Raw genomic sequence first — 21,234 nt, forward strand, 5'->3', positions numbered from 1 at the left:
ATGGAAGATGGATTAGAAGAGGGACAGATCTGGAGCCAAAGAGACCTTAGGCTGCTGAAGTAATTAAAGTGAGAAATGATGAATGTCAAAAGTAAAGCACTGATGGAAGAAATTGGAGAAGTGAGGACAGATTTAAGCACTACCGCACCTGGAACCCTGGTTAATAATTTTAAAACCCAAAGAATTAAAACTTAAGTTAGAGTCATACTGGTGTTATAAAGTGAGTAAAATCCTCAAAGTTTATTTAAACTCATAATGAAAGGCAAATGAACAACTTTTCTAACATTACCTTTATGCTGTTAAGATAGTAACTAAAGGCCGCAAAAATTGTCACTTAGTCTCTCTGAGTAACCAAGTGTCTAAAGGTATTTTGGCTAAAACAAAGCCCTTTTTCAGTCACCAGAGACAGCATCCTAATATGTTACCACTGAAAGGGAAAGACAGGAAATGAATCAATAAACCTCAGGCACATGCTTGGCCTGGAAAGACACAGAATATCAAGGAGCAGAAATCTGAAAACAAAGGCCTTGGGTAATTTAATTACCAGGCCGGAATCTGCTGACTGCCGGTTTAATTGTTTGAACAGTGCCAAAACGGTCTGACAAGGTGACCACCCTAAGATTTTGCACCATTTTCTGTGTGTGACCACATGGACAAACATGAGAAAGAGCTCTAAAGAATGTAGGAATCTTGAATAACTTTCATTAATCACACCTTTGATTCCAAAGGAAAATTTGAGTCAAAACCTTATATTTATAACTAACTCTAGGCTCTTTTTAGCAAATTCATTTGCCATTACAAACTCCATGCTGCTAGATTAAGAAAGTAATATCCTTCAGAGATGAGCACCAACTGCTATATAAGAAATGGAAAACAAAAATTACTCAGATTAAATGTATATGCTCTTATTTATCATTATACTCCAAAAAGGTTATTTTAGGGAGGCGTGGGAGTTGGAAGAAAGAATATAACTGTAGGGTGGTAACTACCAGTAAGTACTCAAAAACTGCTCAGTACACTAGAGGAAGCCAATTTTCTCCCTTGATTCAGTTAGTATTTCCTCACTGATGTTTATCTCCTGTAGTACGACAGAAAACTCCTTTCAAAATCTGAACAAAGAAGTACCTTCAGACTACTTCACCTGGCAGTGTTCTCCTGTTGTCTTCACCGAGTAAACAGGGTGTATAAGGCCAAAGTAGACTATTACACCATTCATTCAACAAGTGTTTATAAAATGCTGTGTATTGTGCTAAGTCCTCAGCAGAAGCTTACAATCTAGTAGAGATAAAAAGATACACAAGGGGCTTCCCTGGTGGCGCAGTAGTTGAGAATCTGCCTGCCAATGCAGGGGACACGGATTCGAGCCCTGGTCTGGGAAGATCCCACATGCTGCGGAGCAACTAGGCCCGTGAGCCACAATTTACTGAGCCTGCGCGTCTGGAGCCTGTGCTCCGCAACAAGAGAGGCCACGACAGTGAGAGGCCCGCGCACCGCGATGAAGAGTGGCCCCCACTTGCCGCAACTAGAGAAAGCCCTCGCACAGAAACGAAGACCCAACACAGCCATAAATAAAATAAAATAAAATAAAAATAAACCCAAAAAAAAGTTAAAAAAAAAAAAGATACACAAGAGGACCTTAAATAACAATGAAAGGCAGTATGTAAACAAATTCTAAAGTGAGTTGTGCAGGAAAGAGAATTAAATGCTTTCAAAAGAGGAAATCAATGTGGACAGAATTCACTGAGAAAGACTTTACTGAAGAGATGGAACTTCAACTAGGCCTTTAAAAAAGGCAAGACTTGGGCTTCACGGGTGGCGCAGTGGTTGGGGGGTCTGCCTGCCGGTGCCGGGGACACGGGTTCGGGCCCTGGTCTGGGAGGATCCCACGTGCCATGGAGCGACTGGGCCTGTGAGCCACAATTACTGAGCCTGCGCATCTGGAGCCTGTGCTCTGCAGCAGGAGAGGCCGCGATAGTGGGAGGCCCGCGCACCGCGATGAGGAGTGGCCCCCGCTTGCCGCAACTAGAGAAGGCCCTCGCACAGAGACGAAGACCCAACACAGCCAAAAATAAATAAATAAATAAATAAAAATTTTTTTAAAAGTCAAGACTTGAATATGTAGAACACAAAGAGCGTTCTAGGGCTCCAGATCAACAAGAGCACAGATTTGGAATCAGAAATTCATGCGTTCTATTTTGAGAATCAAAATGAAGATCTGGGGCTTCCTTGGTGGCGCAGTGGTTGAGAATCTGCCTGCCAATGCAGGGGACACGGGTTCGAGCCCTGGTCTGGGAAGATCCCACGTGCCACGGAGCAGCTGGGCCCGTGAGCCACAGCTACTGAGCCTGCGCGTCTGGAGCCTGTGCTCCGCAACAAGAGAGGCCGCGATAGTGAGAGGCCCGCGCACCGCGATGAAGAGTGGCCCCCGCTTGCCACAACTAGAGAAAGCCCTCGCACAGAAACGGAGACCCAACACAGCCATAAATAAATAAATAAATAATTAAAAAAAAAAAAAAAATGAAGATCTGAATAGTTATGGGTTTTGTGGTCATTAGATTAGATTTGGTCATTAGATTTGGTAAGTCCACTAGCCAGTTTCCAAAGTACTGAAGACAGGGGCTTAATTGCTTCCTACTTCCATTAAAGATAAGGAAGGAATATGGGACCAAAGCAACTCAAGAAGCTCTATCAAATGGACAAATTCTTAGAAAGGTATAACCTTCCAAGACTGAACCAGGAAGAAACAGAAAATATGAACAGACCAATCACAAGTAATGAAATTGAAACTGTGATTAAAAATCTTCCAACAAACAAAAGTCCAGTACCAGATGGCTTCACAGGTGAATTCTATCAAACATTTAGAGAAGAGCTAACACCCATCCTTCTCAAACTCTTCCAAAAAATTGCAGAGGAAGGAACACTCCCAAACTCATTTATGAGGCCACCATCACCCTGATACCAAAACCAGACAAAGATACTACAAAAAAAGAAAATTACAGACCAATATCACTGATGAATATAGATGCAAAAATCCTCAACAAAATACTAGCAAACAGAATCCAACAACACATTAAAAGAATCATACACCACGATCAAGTGGGATTTATCCCAGGGATGCAAGGATTCTTCAATATACGCAAATCAATCAATGTGATACGCCATATTAACAAATTGAAGAAGAAAAACCATATGATCATCTCAATAGATGCAGAAAAAGCTTTTGACAAAATTCAACACCCATTTCTGATAAAAACTCTCCAGAAAGTGGGCATAGAGGGAACCTACCTCAACATAATAAAGGCCATATATGACAAACCCACAGCAAACATCATTCTCAATGGTGAAAAACTGAAAGCATTTCCTCTAAGATCAGGAAGAAGACAAGGATGTCCACTCTCACCACTATTATTCAACATAGTTCTGGAAGTCCTAGCCACGGCAATCAGAGAAGAAAAAGAAATAAAAGGAATACAAATTGGAAAAGAAGAAGTAAAACTGTCACTGTTTGCGGATGACATGATACTATACATAGAGAATCCTAAAACTGCCACCAGAAAACTGCTAGAGCTAATTAATGAATATGGTAAAGTTGCAGGATACAAAATTAATGCACAGAAATCTCTTGCATTCCTATACACTAATGATGAAAAATCTGAAAGAGAAATTTTGGAAACACTCCCATTTACCATTGCAACAAAAAGAATAAAATACCTAGGAATAAACCTACCTAGGGAGACAAAAGACCTGTATGCAGAAAACTATAAGACACTGATGAAAGAAATTAAAGATGATACCAACAGATGGAGAGATATACCATGTTCTTGGATTGGAAGAATCAACATTGTGAAAATGAGTATACTACCCAAAGCAATCTACAGATTCAATGCAATCCCTATCAAATTACCAATGGCATTTTTTATGGAGCTAGAACAAATCATCTTAAAATTTGTATGGAGACACAAAAGACCCCGAATAGCCAAAGCAGTCTTGAGGCAAAAAAATGGAGCTGGAGGAATCAGACTCCCTGACTTCAGACTATACTACAAAGCTACAGTAATCAAGACAATATGGTACTGGCACAAAAACAGAAACATCGATCAATGGAACAAGATAGAAAGCCCAGAGATTAACCCACGCACCTATGGTCAACTAATCTATGACAAAGGAGGCAAAGATATACAATGGAGAAAAGACAGTCTCTTCAATAAGTGGTGCTGGGAAAACTGGACAGCTACATGTAAAAGAATGAAATTAGAATACTCCCTAACACCATACACAAAAATAAACTCAAAATGGATTAGAGACCTAAATATAAGACTGGACACTATAAAACTCTTAGAGGAAAACATAGGAAGAACACTCTTTGATATAAATCACAGCAAGATCTTTTTTGATCCACCTCCTAGAGTAATGGAAATAAAAACAAAAATAAACAAGTGGGACCTAATGAAACTTCAAAGCTTTTGCACAGCAAAGGAAACCATAAACAAGACGAAAAGACAACCCTCAGAATGGGAGAAAATATTTGCAAATGAATCAACGGACAAAGGATTAATCTCCAAAATATATAAACAGCTCATGCAGCTCAATATCAAAGAAACAAACACCCCAATCCAAAAATGGGCAGAAGACCTAAATAGACATTTCTCCAAAGAAGACATACAGACGGCCACAAAGCACATGAAAAGATGCTCAACATCACTAATTATTAGAGAAATGCAAATCAAAACTACAATGAGGTATCACCTCACTCCTGTTAGAATGGGCATCATCAGAAAATCTACAAACAACAAATGCTGGAGAGGGTGTGGAGAAAAGGGAACCCTCTTGCACTGTTGGTGGGAATGTAAATTGATACAGCCACTATGGAGAACAATATGGAGGTTCCTTAAAAAACTAAAAATAGAATTACCATATGACCCAGCAATCCCACTACTGGGCATATACCCAGAGAAAACCGTAATTCAAAAAGACACATGCACCCGAATGTTCATTGCAGCACTATTTACAATAGCCAGGTCATGGAAGCAACCTAAATGCCCATCAACAGACGAATGGATAAAGAAGATGTGGTACATATATACAATGGAATATTACTCAGCCATAAAAAGGAACGAAATTGAGTCATTTGTTGAGACGTGGATGGATCTAGAGACTGTCATACAGAGTGAAGTAAGTCAGAAAGAGAGAAACAAATATCGTATATTAATGCATGTATGTGGAACCTAAAAAAATGGTACAGATGAGCCAGTTTGCAGGGCAGAAGTTGAGACACAGATGTAGAGAATGGACATATGGACACCAAGGGGGGAAAACTGCGGTGAGGTGGGGATGGTGGTGTGCTGAATTGGGCGATTGGGATTGACATGTATACACTGATGTGTATAAAATTGATGCCTAATAAGAACCTGCAGTATAAAAAAACAAACAAAACAACTAATACTAAACTTTCATTGGGTTATTTGTATGGAAATATGTTAATATAAATGTTTCAGACATTACATGAAATTTCTAAAAATCTTATATCTGTATTTGTAGGGAAATATGTATGGAAATATGTTAATATAAATGTTTCAGACATTACATGAAATTTCTAAAAATCGTGTATTTGTATCTGTATGGAAATATGTTAATATAAATGTTTCAGACATTACATGAAATTTCTAAAAATCTTATATGTTCTGGTATAATGTTATAAGTAATAATCCTAGTTATTACTTTAAAATGTATATCTCAGAAATAACTAATTTTCTTGTCAACTGCATTATTATGAACTTTCATCAAATCTTTAACCGTGGTCATTTTTAGGTCTTTTGTCATTTACAGACAGTTCTGGGTGTACTCTGATGATTTTGCAAATATGTTCCTATAAAAGGGTTTCATCTTCAAGAAATTCATGGAAAAGACTCTGACAAGTACAGGTTTCTGGTAACTGACTGTACTGCTGAACTGAATGAATAAGCATTTTCAGAACTCTAATGAAAAACTGATGAACTAATAAAAGTGCTAACAAAAGATCAAGATGAAAAAAAAAATGAATTACATGGGACTGAGTGAACTGATGAGGATGAGTATAATTTTTGTGACTTTCTGTCTGAATTTAAAAAAAAAAAAAAAATCCCACAAGGACTCAGAGGCAAAGAATATACAAATCAATTTTCACTGCAAAGTAAAGGAGCTGTTGCAGTGGAGGATTACTGGACTGAATGTCAATATTATGACATAGTATGAGTGTGTTTCATGTTTGGTAATTGCAATCATTGTTGCTTTTGTTGTGGTCATCCATGTACAATGTTTGGTGTCAGTCTATTTATCTCTTGTAAAAATAAAATACACTGTGTGTGTGTGGAAAAAAAAAAAAAAAAGAAAACAAACTGGTCAATGTAACAGAACAGAGTGCCCAGAAGAGCCCCTATACACATAGGAGTTTTACACTCTATGGACGGTACTTAAAATCTGTCAGCAAATGAGTTATTCAATAACTGATGTTACTGAATTGATAACTGAATGATAACTCACGATATCGATTGTTATTAAATTGGCTCTCCCTAACCAAAAATACATTCCAGATAGTAGAAGATTTAAATATAAAAAATAAAATAATAAAAATACTAGATGGAAATATGGCAGAGTATTTATAAAATAATCTAATATTGAGTAAGGCCTTTCTAAACAACACACAAAACCTAGGAGTCATGCAGGAAAAGAATGATAGATTTGAATACAGAAAAATTTTAAGCTTCTGACAGCAAAAACTATCCTAAACATCAAAAGAAAAGTGAAACAATATTTACAACATAGGGCAAAGGCCTAATTCCATTTATATGTAAAGAGTTCTAAGGGAATTCCCTGGAGGTCCAGTAGTTAGGACTCCACGCTTCCACTGCAGGGGAACCAAACTGGTGGGGGACCAAAGATCTCACAGGCCATGTAGCATGGCCAAAAAAGAAAAAAAAAAAAGAGTTCTGAGAAATCTGTCAGAAAACACAAACAACTCCATTAAAAATGGACAAACAACATGGACATGCAGTTCCCAGAAATATTTAAAAGTGGCTTTTAAATATATGAATGCTTAACCTCACCCGTAATTACATACATAATATATTTTATTTTTCAGAGCAGTTTTCGGATCACAGCAAAATTGAATGGAAGCTACAGAAACTTCCCATATACCTCCTGTCCCCTGACACATACACAGCCTCCCCCATTATTGATTGCCATCCCCCACTGGAGTGGCACATTTGTTACAATCAATGAGACTACATTGAGCCGTCATAATCACTCAAAGTCCATGGTTTACATTAGGGTTCACTCTTCCTGTTGTACAATCTATGGGCTTGGAGAAATGTATAAGGACATGTATCCATCATTATGGTATCATAGAGTATTTTCACTGCCTTGGGGGTCCTCTGTGCTCTGCCTATTCATACTCACTCCCCCCTCCTCAACCCCTGGTAACCACTGATCTTTTCACTGTCTCCAAAGCTTGGCTTTTTTTCATTATACAGAATGCCTTTGCATTAGACAGATGTATAATAACATGTACCCACCATTGTAATTAAATGCATTTTTTAGTGAGAATATTTTAAACCATCAGAAGAGAAGATTATGAAGAGCTTTATGCTAATCAAATTAAATTTAGGGAAAATTCTCTTCAAACCAACCCATAGAGAAAGAGAAAACCTAACAAGCCCTACAATTATTGTTTAAAATTTGAATAAACAGTTAAAAATCTACTCCTTCAACCAAATTTCAAAAAACAAACTTTCAAAGAACATATCATCTCTAATTTACATAAATGTTACAGAAAAAGTATTCAGTTCTCTAATGAGCCTAGTTTAGTTTTGACATCAAAAGCAGAAAAGGAGAGAATGAAAATGAACAAGTATAAGCCAAACTGAATTATGAACATAGACACATAAACACTAAATAAAATATTAGAAAATGAATCCATCTCTGTATTACATCATGACCAAGTGTGGTATATCTGAAAACTGAAAGAATGGTTTAGCATTCAAGAAAAAAAAAAGTATTTAATGTCTGTTGACGCTATAAGAGCAAACAGAAAAATAATTTGATGAAATGCAGGAAAAGCTTTTGATAAAAATCAATACCTTTTCAGCATAAAAACACTCAGAAAACTGAAAATGAAAATTAATTTCCTCAAAGTCAAGACTATGGCGATGAAAAGATCAGTGACTGCCAGTCGGGGATGGGGATGAAGAGGCAGAGCACGGAGGACTTTTAAGGCAGTGAAAATGCTCTGTATAATATTAAAGTGATGAATATATGCCACTATGCATTTGTCCAAGCCCATAAAGTGTGCAACACCAAGAGTGAATTCTAGGGTAAACTGTTGACTTTGGGTGATTATGATGTGTCAATGTAAGTCCATCCTTGGTAAAAACAAAAAAATGTACCATTCTGGTGAATGATGTTGATAACGGGGAAGGCTATGCATGTGTGGGGTATATCTCTGTGTCTCCCTCTCAATTTTGCTGTAAATTTAAAACTGCTCTAAAAAAATAGTCTTTTAAAAAGTTAATTTGAGGGGCTTCCCTGGTGGCGCAGTGGTTGAGAGTCTGCCTGCCAATGCAGGGGACACGGGTTCGAGCCCTGGTCTGGGAAGATCCCACGTGCCGCGGAGCGGCTGGGCCCGTGAGCCACAATTACTGAGCTTGCGCATCTGGAGCCTGTGCTCCGCAATAAGAGAGGCCACGATAGTGAGAGGCCCGTGCACCGCGATGAAGAGTGGCACTCGCTTGCCACAACTGGAGAAAGCCCTCGCACAGAAACGAAGACCCAACACAGCCATAAATAAATTAAAAAAAAAAAAAAAAAAAAAAAAAAAAAAAAAAAAAAAAAAGTTCAAAAAGTTACTGGAAAATGTATAACAACTATAATTGGTGATACCTTTGAAATACTTATTTGCCTTAAAGTCAAGAATAAATAAAGAATGCCTACTAAAAAAAAAAAAAAAAGAAGAACAGTTAGTTATATACACCATCATGGACAAAACTGTTACATGCTTTGCCTGTCTTTAGTTTTAATGATAATTTAATTAATTATGATTAAATCAATTATATCCTTCAAGATTCAATTAATTGACATGCTTAAGGGGATAGGGGAGGGCAGAGAAACCTTCCGGCAGAAGAAAGAGTAATGTGTGATGTGAATGACAGAAGAAGCTTGTTAAGTTCAAAAAACTTTAAGAAGGCATATAACCAGTTAGTATAGTGGAGTCATTCACAGCTTAGGCTCTGAAGACAGACTACGGCTTCAAGCCTTGGTTAAGTCGCTTATTTGCTTGCGTGCTCTGCGACCTGAGCAAATGGTTTAACCTGTTCCTCAGTTTCCACTATTGTAATATGGAGATATCACTAGTCCCTATCTTATAAGATTTTTGAGAGGATGAAGCGGCACAGTAAACGTATAGGGCTTAGGACAATGCCTAGCACAAATGTTCAAGGAATGATAGTCTTTATTGTTATTGCTTTTAAGGCTCAGATGTGTACAGTGCAATCATCCTTGTTGGCATTGTTACGATTCCTGGACTTTATTCCAAAAACAATGAAGCCTCTGAAAAGTTTTAACAGTTTTAATTGGATTTTTGTTTTAAAAATATGGCTTACTTAGTACCTCTCATAAGTAACCCCAAAGGAAAAATTTATTCTAGAATTTACTACCAAGAAAAGTTTTCCTTTCTTTGAAGAATCTGTACCTTTCTTTCTTTTAGATAAAATTCTGTAAATGACTGTATCTTCTTTTCATTTGACAGCCAGAAAGCTTAGAGCCAAACCTGAAGTGCTTAGGCCCTTACTGCTTGCATATTTGTGTTCACTTCCCCTACCTCCCATGGTTGTTTTCTACTCTTACATGTGTTTTCTGATTCAGTTCTTTATTCTTGTTTATATTTTACAATTATTGTTTTTGCATTATTTTCACTTAAAGCTACTTCAGCCATTTATGGAATGAGGTGCAATCTAATTAACCAAACAAAAATAAAGGGCATAATCACCATAGCCTCATAATGCATGAATCATGCATTGTAGATGCATTCTCAGCATGCCACCAAAATCACTTTTTTGGCCTAAACCTAGTCAGATGAAGCAAGAAAACCAGATGGCACAGGAAACCTCTCTCTATGCGAAGAAGGAACAGATGAGGAGAGTGCAAAGACCTACGGCCTTTCCTGAATTAGCAGGGCGCAGTTAGGGCAATCAGTGCCAGGAGCAGAAGAGAACTTGAAAGTGGCAAGCTGCTGGGAAGTTACGTACAGGCTCAAGGTTAGAGTTTTTATTTTTTGTATATGAATGTTTTTTCCAAAAGTACTTCACCCTCTTCTTAACCTTCAGTCGCTCCACTGTTCTGTTCTCAGCTCATGAGACCCCTTTGCTGTTTCACTTATCTCCCTCCTCAACTTGGATCTCATGGTCAGCCACTTCAACACTGCTCGAGTCCTACATGCATTTGTCCTGTACCATTCCATTCTCCGACCTGGGTCATTCATATTGTCTACTCTTTCCCCTCCTGGGTTGGAAAGCACTGCTGACTATGAGTCTACCATGAACTCCCTCCCACATAGCTAATCATTGATGCTTTTGTTCATCCCTTGACTGTCATATGAACACTGCCAGCTGTTCTAAACCTTTCCCCATACTACAGTGTCTAATGTATTGCTCTTTCCCTGATGTCTCATGTGCTATATTACAGAATGAATTAAATCTATTCTATATTAACAAATTCATCTTCCTTCTATTTCCCCCGAAGTACCTCTGTAGCCATATCCTCAGCACAAGCTCTAATTCTCACTGTAACTGCACCCATGCACACTTTCTCAGAGAAGAAGGAATTCCTCTCCTCTAAGCTAACCATCCCCTCTGTGCTCTTGATCTCACTGTCTCTTGTTTACCCTTGTTTCACCAACTGTGTCTTCTTTCCTGCCTATATTCTTTTCTTTTCTAGCTTCTTCAAACACTAAGACCAACACCACAAAAAAAGCATGATACAATACTGAATTCTATATACCCCAATTATCCCTCAATTCTTTCCTTCTCTCCTTCTTTCTACCTTAAAAACCTCAAAATAATTTTATAATACCTTTCTCCCTTTTCTCACCATCCATATGTACATAACTTCTTGACATTTGGCTTTACCTCCCAATTTATTGAAAAGTACTCTCTTCAAAGCACTGATGATCTCTTAATGACAAAACACACCCCTTTTCGTTCTAAACCCTCGCTTGTCTAATCAGGACAGAAACTATCCTTACTTCCCAAGATATTCTTCTACTTTACCAATTCCACTTTACCCACCTGCCTCCTAAATGAAGGCATAATCAAAACTCACTTCTTAGCTGCCTTCTCTCTGAGGTCTCATTATTAATTATAGCTTCACTCATACTTCTACACAGACAATTGTCAAATCTATACCTCTATTACTAAACTCCCCTTTTTTGAAAGAAAAGGATTTACTGAGGTATAAATTACACACAATAAAATGCAAGTTCTTAGGTGGTTACTTAGATGAGTTCTGATAATGGCATACTCTGTATAACCACTACTCAAAACAAAAATAAACAGTTCCATCACTCAAGATAGTCCTCTCTTATCCCTTTGCAGTCAATTTTCCCCTCTCCTCAGAAAGAGTGAAAAGAGACAACCACTTTTCAGCTTCTTGTAACATTATTATTATTTTTTTACTTATTTATTTATTTTTATTTTTGGCTGCATTGGGTCTTCGTTGCTGCGTGCGGGCTTTCTCTAGTTGTGGCGAATGGGGGCTACTCTTCGCTGCGGTGCACGGGCTTCTCATTGCGGTAGCTTCTCTCGGTGCGGAGCACAGGCTCTAGGTGCACAGGCTTCAGCAGTGTGGCATGCGGGCTCAGTAGTTATGGCTCGTGGGCTCTAGAGTGCAGGCTCAGTAGTTGTGGCACATGGGCTTAGTTGCTCTGTGGCATGTGGGATCTTCCCGGACCAGGGCTTGAACCCCTGTCCCCTGCGTTGGCAGGCGTATTCTCAACCATTGCACCACTGGGAAAGCCCCTTGTAACATTATTATTGTTGCCTGTTTTAGCAACTTGTTTATGTTGCTGCATGCATAAGTAGTTCATTCCTTTTTATTGCTGTGTCATCTTCCTGTATTGCTGTATTGCTATACCACAATTTGTGCTATACCACGATTTGTTTTGGATACATTTTCCTGCAGATGGACATTTGGGTTGTTCCTTCTTGTGAAAAAGGTTGCTATGAATATTCTTGTACAAGTCATTTTATGAATATTTGTTTTCATTTTTCTTGAGTAAATACCTAGGAACTGAATAGCTCAGTAACAGGATAGATATATGCTTAACTTTGTAAAAAACTGAAAAATAGCTCTCCCAAGTGGCTGCACCATGTTACACTCCCACCAGCAATGAAGGAGAATACTAGCTGCTTTATATCCTCCTAACATTTCATATAATCTTTTAAATTTTAACCATTCTAGTTGATATGTAATGTTACCTCATTGTAGTTTTTAATTTGCATTTCTCTGATGACTAATAACATTTAGTAATTTTTCATGTGCTTATTGGCCATTTATATATCTTCTTTTGTGAGTGTTTGGTTCCAGTCTTTTGCACATTGTTAAATTGGGTTGTTTGTCTTGTTAGTGTTGAATTTAAGTTCTCTTTTGAAGGTTATTTGTTTCTATCTTAAACTGCCAACAGCTCACATCAAACTAAATGTCCTGATGTTATTTCCGACAGCACATCTAAAATCTAATTTGTAATTTTTTAGTTGGGAACGAGGCCTCTCTATTGCTGTCAACCACATCACAAATATTCTTCAATCACATTTGCTTTAAATCCTAACTCTCGATGTTTTCCTCTTGACAGTCAATAAGAACTCTTGAGAGATGGCAGATAGTAATTATTAATGTACAGGCTCTGGAATTGCATGGTTCAAATTCAAACTCTCCCACTTATTCGCTGTGTGACGTCGGACAAATTACTGAATCTTTCAGTGCCTATCTTACAAAGTTTTTGTGAGGTTTCAATAAATAAATTATGTAAAGTATTTTAAATAGTACCCAACAAAAAGGGAGTACTCAATAAATATGGCTTGTTGTTATTCTGGAAATGCCTTTTGCCTAAAATCTTTTCTCATGAATCTAACAACTAACATCGTAATCTAGGCATTCAGCCTCTTACCTCTAGACAATAAAAAGTCCCCTAAATAGCCTCCTTCCTCTCCTCTAATTCAGACTACACACCCCTGCTGGACTTATCTTCCTAAAAAAGTCCTTACACATATCATCGCCTTTTGGCTCTTCACCATCTTCTGGCTCACAGATGCCCACTCTGACAAATAATCCTAAGCCTTTATCCAAACACTCAAGGTCTTCCACAACTGCTCCTACACACCCCTCTAACATATGCTTCTTACTTAACAGCAGTAGGGAAAGAATTCAAAAGATTGTGCCTTAAACAGAAAAAGCCAGAAGCTGCAATATAAGCATATTACTTAGGAAAATGGAGGTAAATCTAAATTAATCAGCTGGAAGAAGTACAAGTGGTTGACTCTGAGAAAGGGAAATGGGGGTGGGGAAGAGGATGGGAAACAGGGATTTTTTGGTAACAAATCTTGCAGAATTATTTGACTTCTTACCTTAGTACATGTTTAACTTTTGTAAAAATAAAAACTTGTAAGATAGAAAGATACAGACCAAGAAAAACGGAAAGAAAGAAAGAAACAAACGGAGGGAGGGAAGAAGGGAGGGAAGGGAGGGAGGGAGGGAGGAAGGAAGAAAGGAAGGAAGGGAGAAAGGAAGGAAGGAAGGAAGGGAGGGAGACTGATTATTAACTGAGGCAATTTGGTTGTCCTTACCTAAGGATAATCTGTAGACCTATGTAAGGAATAGTTGGGCACATCCATTTACTTAGTGGAGTTACCCTATTTGCAGATTGAAGAGTCTGAATTTTATCCAATAAATAATAGGAAGGTAAGTAAAGGTTAATGAACATAGTAGTAATATAATAAAAATAATAGTTGGGGAAGATTAAACAGGAAATATATCAGAAATGTACTTGACTGGAAAAGAAATAGGGCGTGGTAAAACATGAGGTCTTCATAATTGAGACATGAGGGGATGAAAGCCTAGATAAGGGTGATGACTGTGGAAACAGAAGGGTTTAATTTCAAGTTATTTTTCAAGAACACAGAGTATGACTTGCTGGCCACCTAAATACAAAACTAAGAAAAAAAAAAGGAACACAATGCCCTCCCGCACAGAGGAGGCACTAAAGGTATATTTGTAAAGAGTAATTCCAACATTATAAACATGAACATTAAATCTTAATATATAGTTCTTAATACATAGTTGAATATTGTTTCTGTGGTTCTGTTTCATCTAAAACAGACTGAAAACATTTTGGCTCAGAATTCACTTAAAACGTTATACATATTTTTCATTACTTGATTAATGTTCCGTGGACTGCATCTTTCCACTTCTATTTTACTGTCTTCATGGGCTCCACGTGAGAAACTTGCTGGCTTTGCCTGCAACTACTTGAATCTACGGTTTACTCTGTCTTATCTTCCATATTTACTCTAGCTATTTTACATGAAAAATCCCCAAATTATGCTTCAATTTATATAAAACAATGTGATCCAAACCTTTATCATCAATGGTCTTAGCAAGAAGTAGCAACTTAGAATATTCCATTTTCATAGAAATGACATCTAACACATAATAGCCATTTCTATCTAGTTTACTCATAAAACTACAGCCTGAAGCTTTAAAAAATATTCCAATGAATAAAGCCTTAAAAATCCTTCCCTTGACCTCAACTACCTTCCCATTTTTTTTTCTCCCTTTCTGAAGTGGGAATCCTTTAAAGAGTTTTCTATTTGGCTCTCTCCATTTTCCTCTCTCATCTGCTCGTCAATGTAGCTTTGGCTCACTCACGCCACCAAAACTGCTCTTACCAAGAGCCAGATACAATGGTCAATTGTCATTCTTTATGTTTCTTGACTATCAGCAGCATCTGACACAGATGTTCACTCTATCCTCCTGAGAACACTTTCTTCACTTGGTTTCCAAGACACTGCATTCTCTAGGTTTTCTTCTCTGTCTTCTTTGCTAGTTCTTTCTATTTTCCTGAGGTTTTAATGTTTGAGTGCCTCGGGGATCAGACATTGGTCTCTTTCCTAATCATATTCTCTACTTGGGTGGTCTCCATCTGTCAAGAAATCCTACTGATTCTACTCATTCAAATACCATGAGTGACCACTTGGCACCATGTACACTACTGCTACCCTGGCCTGAGCCATAATCATCTCTCACTTGGGACTACTGGTCTCCTACCTGGTCTCCTGTTTCCATTCTTGCTCACTACAATCTATTCTCAGCACAGCAGCCAGCGATGCTTTTAAAATGTTAGCTTAGATACAATCACTTCTTTGCTCAAACACCTCTCTAATGGTTCCCTAATTCTATTCAAGGTAAGAGCCAAAGTCCTTACATGGTCTACAAAGCCCCCAAATCTGCCCCACTCCTGCCTCCCATTTACTTTTCTGACCTCGTCTGACCTTTCTACTATTCCTCCTTGCTAGTTCTTGCTCTTCCCTCTTGCTTGCTTCTCTCCACCTACACTGGACTCCCTGCTGTTGCTTGAACACACCAAGCACACTGCTGCCTCAGGGCCTTTGCATTTACTCTTCCCTCTTCTTGGGCCACCCTCTCTTCCCCATACCTATATGGCTGTGCTTTCTAGTCTCTGTTCAAATGTCAGCGAGGCCTTCCCTGACCACTCTATCTCATACTGCAATCAACTCTCCCACTCCACATGCCCCCTTCCTTGCTTTATTTCTATAGCATGTACCATCATCTAGTATACTATACAGTTTACTTATTTTGCCTATTGTATCTCTCCCCACACTGAAAGGCAAGGTTCCTGAGAAAAGGAATTTTCGTCTGTTTTCGTCATTGTGGTACTCTTCCCACACAGAACAGTGTGGGACATACAGTCAGTTTTCAATAAAGATTTCTTGAAAGACAATTAATATGGTGTAGCCAGCATTGCAAACCAGATCTTTTTGGCTTCAAAGCCCACACCATTCTATTAAAACTTCAGTTAAGAAGCCTTTTAGTTGAAACAAATAGCTAAAGAATTTAAATAGCTTGAAGACATAGAAATAGCAACTATCCAAAATGAAATACAGACAGAAAGAGGAATTTTCAAAATTGGAGTCAGTGAGCACTGGGAGGATTTCAAACAGCCTAATATATGTGCAATTGGAGTCTTTGACGAAGAGGCCAGAAAAATAATGGCTGGAAATTTTCTGAATTTGATGGAAACTTAACATTCACAGATTCAAGGAGCTCAGTGAACACCAACCATAAGAATCATGAAGAAAACCACACAAAGGCACATCATAATGAAATTGTTAAAACCAGTGGTAAACAGAAAATCCTGAAAGCAGCCAGAGGAAAAAAAGGCACATTATATACAGAAGAATAAAGGAAAAAGATGACGGCAGATTTCTTGTCAGAAATAATGCAAATGAGAAGACAGTGGAGCAATATCTTTAAAGCACTGAAAGGAAAAAAGTCAACCTAGAATTACATACCCAGTACGAATATCATTCAAAAATAGACAAAATAAGGATTATTTTAGACATACAAGAGCTGAAAGATTTCATCGCCAACAGACCTGCACTGCAAGAAATGCTAAATAAAGTCCTTCAGGCAGAAGAAAAATGATGCCAGATAAAAATATGTATCCACATAAAGGAATGAAGATGAAAACATGCATCTACATACAGAGATGTGGCAATGGTAACTCCACTAGTAAATGTATAAGATTTTTAAAAATATTGAAATCTCTTTAAAACATAATTGACTTTTTAAACAAAAATAATGAGACTGTATTTTGTGTTTTATAAAATAGGTATAAATAAAATGTATGACAAGGAAATAAAGGCAAGGAAGGGTTAAATAGAAGTATATTATTGCCAGGTTCTTACACTCTATGTGAAGTGGTGAATATTACTTGAAGGTAGACTGTAAGTTAAAGACTTGTACATGAATGTTCATAGCAATTCATGTGTAACAGCCAAAAACTGAAACCAACCCAAATGTGCATCCATACATGACTGGATAAGCAACTTGGGGTATATTTACAAAATTGGATACTACTTACAGTAAAATGAAACGATATGTTATTACGTGCAACAAAATGGATGAATCGTAAAATAATTATACTGAGAGAAAGAAGCCAGACAAAGAAAGGGTACAGACTATATAAACATCTTTATATAATAAAACTGTAGAAGACATAAACTAATCTATAGTGACAGAAAACAAATCAGTACTTGCCTGGTGGTGAGGTGGGGCAAGAAAGATTACAAAGGGTCACAAAGAAACTTCTGTGGTGGTGGTTTCTTTCACACATCTGCGTGTGAAAACTTACTAAATTGTACACATTAAATGTGTGTAATTTACTGTATGTGAATTCTTCAATAAAGCTGTTTAAAAAACAATTTCGGACTAAATTTAGGTTAAAAAACAAAACATTTAGACTACCTACAGTGTTCTTGCTCCATAAAGTAAAAATAAAATAGATGAAAGCTAGAACCAATAAAACAGTTATAATTTTTTTAAGGGTTAGAATGGATCATAGAAACCAATTAATCAAATATTTTTTTATTAGAGACAAAGGAACTGAGTCCCAGAGAGGTTTAGTGACTTCCCAGAGGTCTTACAGCTAAAGTTAACAGCTTACTAAACTATAAGATCCACAATAGCAGGGACTGTGTTATTTAGGTCACCACTGTATCCCCTACACCTAGTACAATGTCTGAGACATAGTACAAGCTCAATAAATATCTGACTATCTTTACCCTGGAAAGAAAGGTAAAAAGGAAGATAAATGAAAGAAAATCTCCTTTGCAATATGACTGAAAGTTTCCCCCTTTGATTCTCCAATCTCTTTAACACAGATGAGAGAATTAAGCAATAGCTTTAATATCATAAATACAAGAGACTAAATTATAATCCATATTTTTAGCTTACTGGATATTTTATTATATTCCAATGCTTAAAAATTTCTAATTCACGTTAGCAACTTTAAACAAGCAGGAGAATTAACAGAAGATACTCTATTCATAAAGCTTACTGACATTTTCAAATTTAAAAAAAAAAAATGGAAAGAAATGTGCTTACCAAAAATTTCTCCATTTTTGGCATATTCTGTCACAAGGTACAACATGCTTTTGGTCTCCATTACCTATTGATAAATAATTCCACATTAGTCTCACAGGAAAAGATTGCAACATTCCATGGAGTTACCTAAATTAAAACTACTAATAAAAGTATCAAGTTATGAATAATTCAGAAGCTGGTGAAGTTGACAAGACTGACAATATCCTTATGCTAATACTTTTGTGAAAAATCTAGACCCTTCATCTTCCAAATGTGGTCCACAGACCAGCAGCACTGCCCAGGCATCTGTTAGAAATGCAAAATCTCAGAGCCCATGCCAGACCGACTGACAAAGAATGTTCATTTTAACAAAATCTTCAGGTGACTCTAATGCATATTCAAGTTTGAAAAATAGTAATATAGGTAACAGGAATTTTGAAGGTCAACTTTTTACCTCCTCACTGACTTTTCTAGCTGTGTTATATGGTAGAGCTTCTAAAATAGAGCTCAGTTAATCTGGCCTGTAACCTAGCTAATCTGGCACAATGTGGTAGTCCTCCTACTATACTTTCATATTTTTACAAAGTACTGTTATTTTAAAACATTGTTCAAAAGCTTCTTCATAGCTCCACTGCTATACACTTTTATTTAAATCAGTTTTTCTAAATTCAGAAAGGAACATACATACTGGCACATGCTAACAATGTAATATTTAACTGCTATCTACTGAAAGGCTAAAAACTAATTTTGCTCTAACATTTAAGTTTAGGACTATTCCTAAAACAGGTCTGAAAACTAAGAGCTACCTACAATTTGGGTCTAAACAAGTCCAACAGTAAGTTAATTTAACTGATTATTGGAGTTCATATAAAGACAGAATTATCATGTGAATCATGGTAGTTTTTTTGGTTTGTTTGTTTTGTTTTTTAATTGAAGTATAGTTGAAGAATCATGGTAGTTTTAACCTCAGTTTGAGTTATGGGTCATCAGACTTCTAAGGATGTGACTAGTTTCTTATAAGTATCCTCTTTAGGGAAAAAAAAAAAAAAAGCCTAAAGGGAGAAACACTCTGATATAACTTTGCTCTAAGAGGCCCTCTGCAGTTTTAGGAATTGTTTTGAGTGGCACACCATAGTCTCTCATTCTCAACTAACAGTAATGCTCTCCAATGGTCTCCACATGGTTTACATTGTAGATCTCTATTGATAAAGTTATTTAGCCAAATATATACATGTATGTATGTATACAGGTAAATGTATATATACACATATATGTATATATATTTATGAATATATACACACAGAGAGACAAATTACATACTTGTGCCATTTTATAAATATATTATATATATTATAAGAGGCACACAATAAGATAAATATAAAAGATAAACAGAATTAGAAGTTCTAATATTTTCTTATTATACCCCAAGGGACACTTGTGCTAACCAATTTGAGTGCACAGAGTAGTGTGCTAGCACTAGCTCTCTGAGGAAAAAAAAAAAGAGCCTGACGTAAACCAATTTCTGTGGTGTAAAAATACTCCTATCATCGCTGATTTTGAGCTATTGACACTAACATGGTGTTAACTGGCTCACAAAACTTCTGAAAATTTAACAATCAGCTCTCACAAGCAAGTACAGGCTGAGCCCAGCACACCACTAGGTACACACATCATACTTTGGAGATCAAAGTCATAGACTAGCATACTGTAACATTTTAGCTTAAAAACAGTTTTCCAATATAAAAATTCTAAATATTAATGAATAGAAATATAAAAAAGGGTTTTGTATTACATTATCATTCTTAAACATAAATTACTCTTCAAAAATCTGAGAAAAATTTTCCTTTTACAAAAACATGGCTTGGGTTTCCCTGGTGGCGCAGTGGTTAAGAATCCGCCCGCCAATGCGGGGGACAAGGGTTCGAGCCCTGGTCCGGGAAGATCCCACATGCCGTGGAGCAACTAAGACCGTGCACCACAACTACTGAGCCTGCGCTCTAGGGCCTGTAAGCCACAACTACTGAGCCCCGTGTGCTACAACTACTGAAGCCTGTGCACCTAGAGCCCATGCTCCGCAACAAGAGAAGCCACCGCAATGAGAAGCCTGCTCACCGCAATGAAGAGTAGACCCCGCTCACCACAGCTAGAGAAAGCCCACGCGCAGCAATGAAGACCCAACGCAGCCAAAAATAAAATAAATAAAATAAATAAATTTAAAAAAACAACAAAAATACCCCATGGCTTTACACTTGAAAGAGGTGCAGCTTATTTTACAAAAACTGTATCTTAATAAAGTTAATTTTTAAAAAAATGACTTATTTACTTTATCTGATAAAAGAACCATCCAAAAATAAACATTTGGCTCTAGGTATTATAAAGTATGCCACTAAGTAATATACTATTTTAGCCTTTGTATTTCATAAAACATAAACAATATATTTTTTAAGTAAGCAGAACTGCCATATCCTCATTAATGGTACCACCACCAAGACCCAGCAGGTTTAAGCATGTTATCATAAACGCACAACTTCAAACTTTGTAAGCAAATAACTTACAGTCTGAGAGACAACTTAAAATTAAGCCGCTAGTAGTTTTTTATTTCCTAATTTTTAATTTAAATATAGAAAAATGGATGTATTCAGATGAATAAAAGCATATAGTTATTTTACAGACTGAAAAAACTAACATAAAAGAGAAAAATGATGATGTAAAATAGAGTATTGAATGCGAAAAGCATGGAGAGGTGTAAAGCTAAGTCATACCTGATAAAGTTTGATTATGTGAGGGTGGTCTAACATTTTCATTATTTGTACTTCTCGGTAGATTTTCTCAAGGTTCACTGCATCCAGCTGAGATTTATCTATTATTTTTATCGCCACCTGCATCCCAGACACAAATAAATACAATTAGTATACAATGGTTAACATTTCCAGTTAAGAATCTTTTAAAAAAATGACATCTAAGACTTCGCCTGTAGGTCCCTGTGATGATAACTAGCTTAAATTCAATGCTCATTCATTCATCATTCAACAAGTATTTCTTAAACAT

At 37.0% G+C, this 21,234-nt stretch overlaps 1 protein-coding gene across 7 annotated transcripts in view; it reads right to left on the reverse strand.

The window, feature by feature from the left end:
• Positions 1-21,234, reverse strand: part of SIK2 (salt inducible kinase 2) — a 138,400-nt gene that overhangs the window by 105,703 nt on the left and 11,463 nt on the right. For all 7 annotated transcript variants that reach the window (XM_082343485.1, XM_082343483.1, XM_082343482.1 and 4 more), the window contains exons 2-3: positions 20,949-21,065; positions 18,208-18,271 (exon numbers count right to left, since the gene is read on the reverse strand). In XM_082343485.1, the coding sequence (XP_082199611.1) occupies positions 18,208-18,271; positions 20,949-21,065 (181 nt within the window). The remainder of the gene's footprint in view (positions 1-18,207; positions 18,272-20,948; positions 21,066-21,234) is intronic.

Source organism: Balaenoptera borealis (genome assembly GCF_965194805.1).
Source record: "Balaenoptera borealis genome assembly, chromosome: 11".
In the NCBI taxonomy this organism is placed as follows: domain Eukaryota; kingdom Metazoa; phylum Chordata; class Mammalia; order Artiodactyla; family Balaenopteridae; genus Balaenoptera; species Balaenoptera borealis.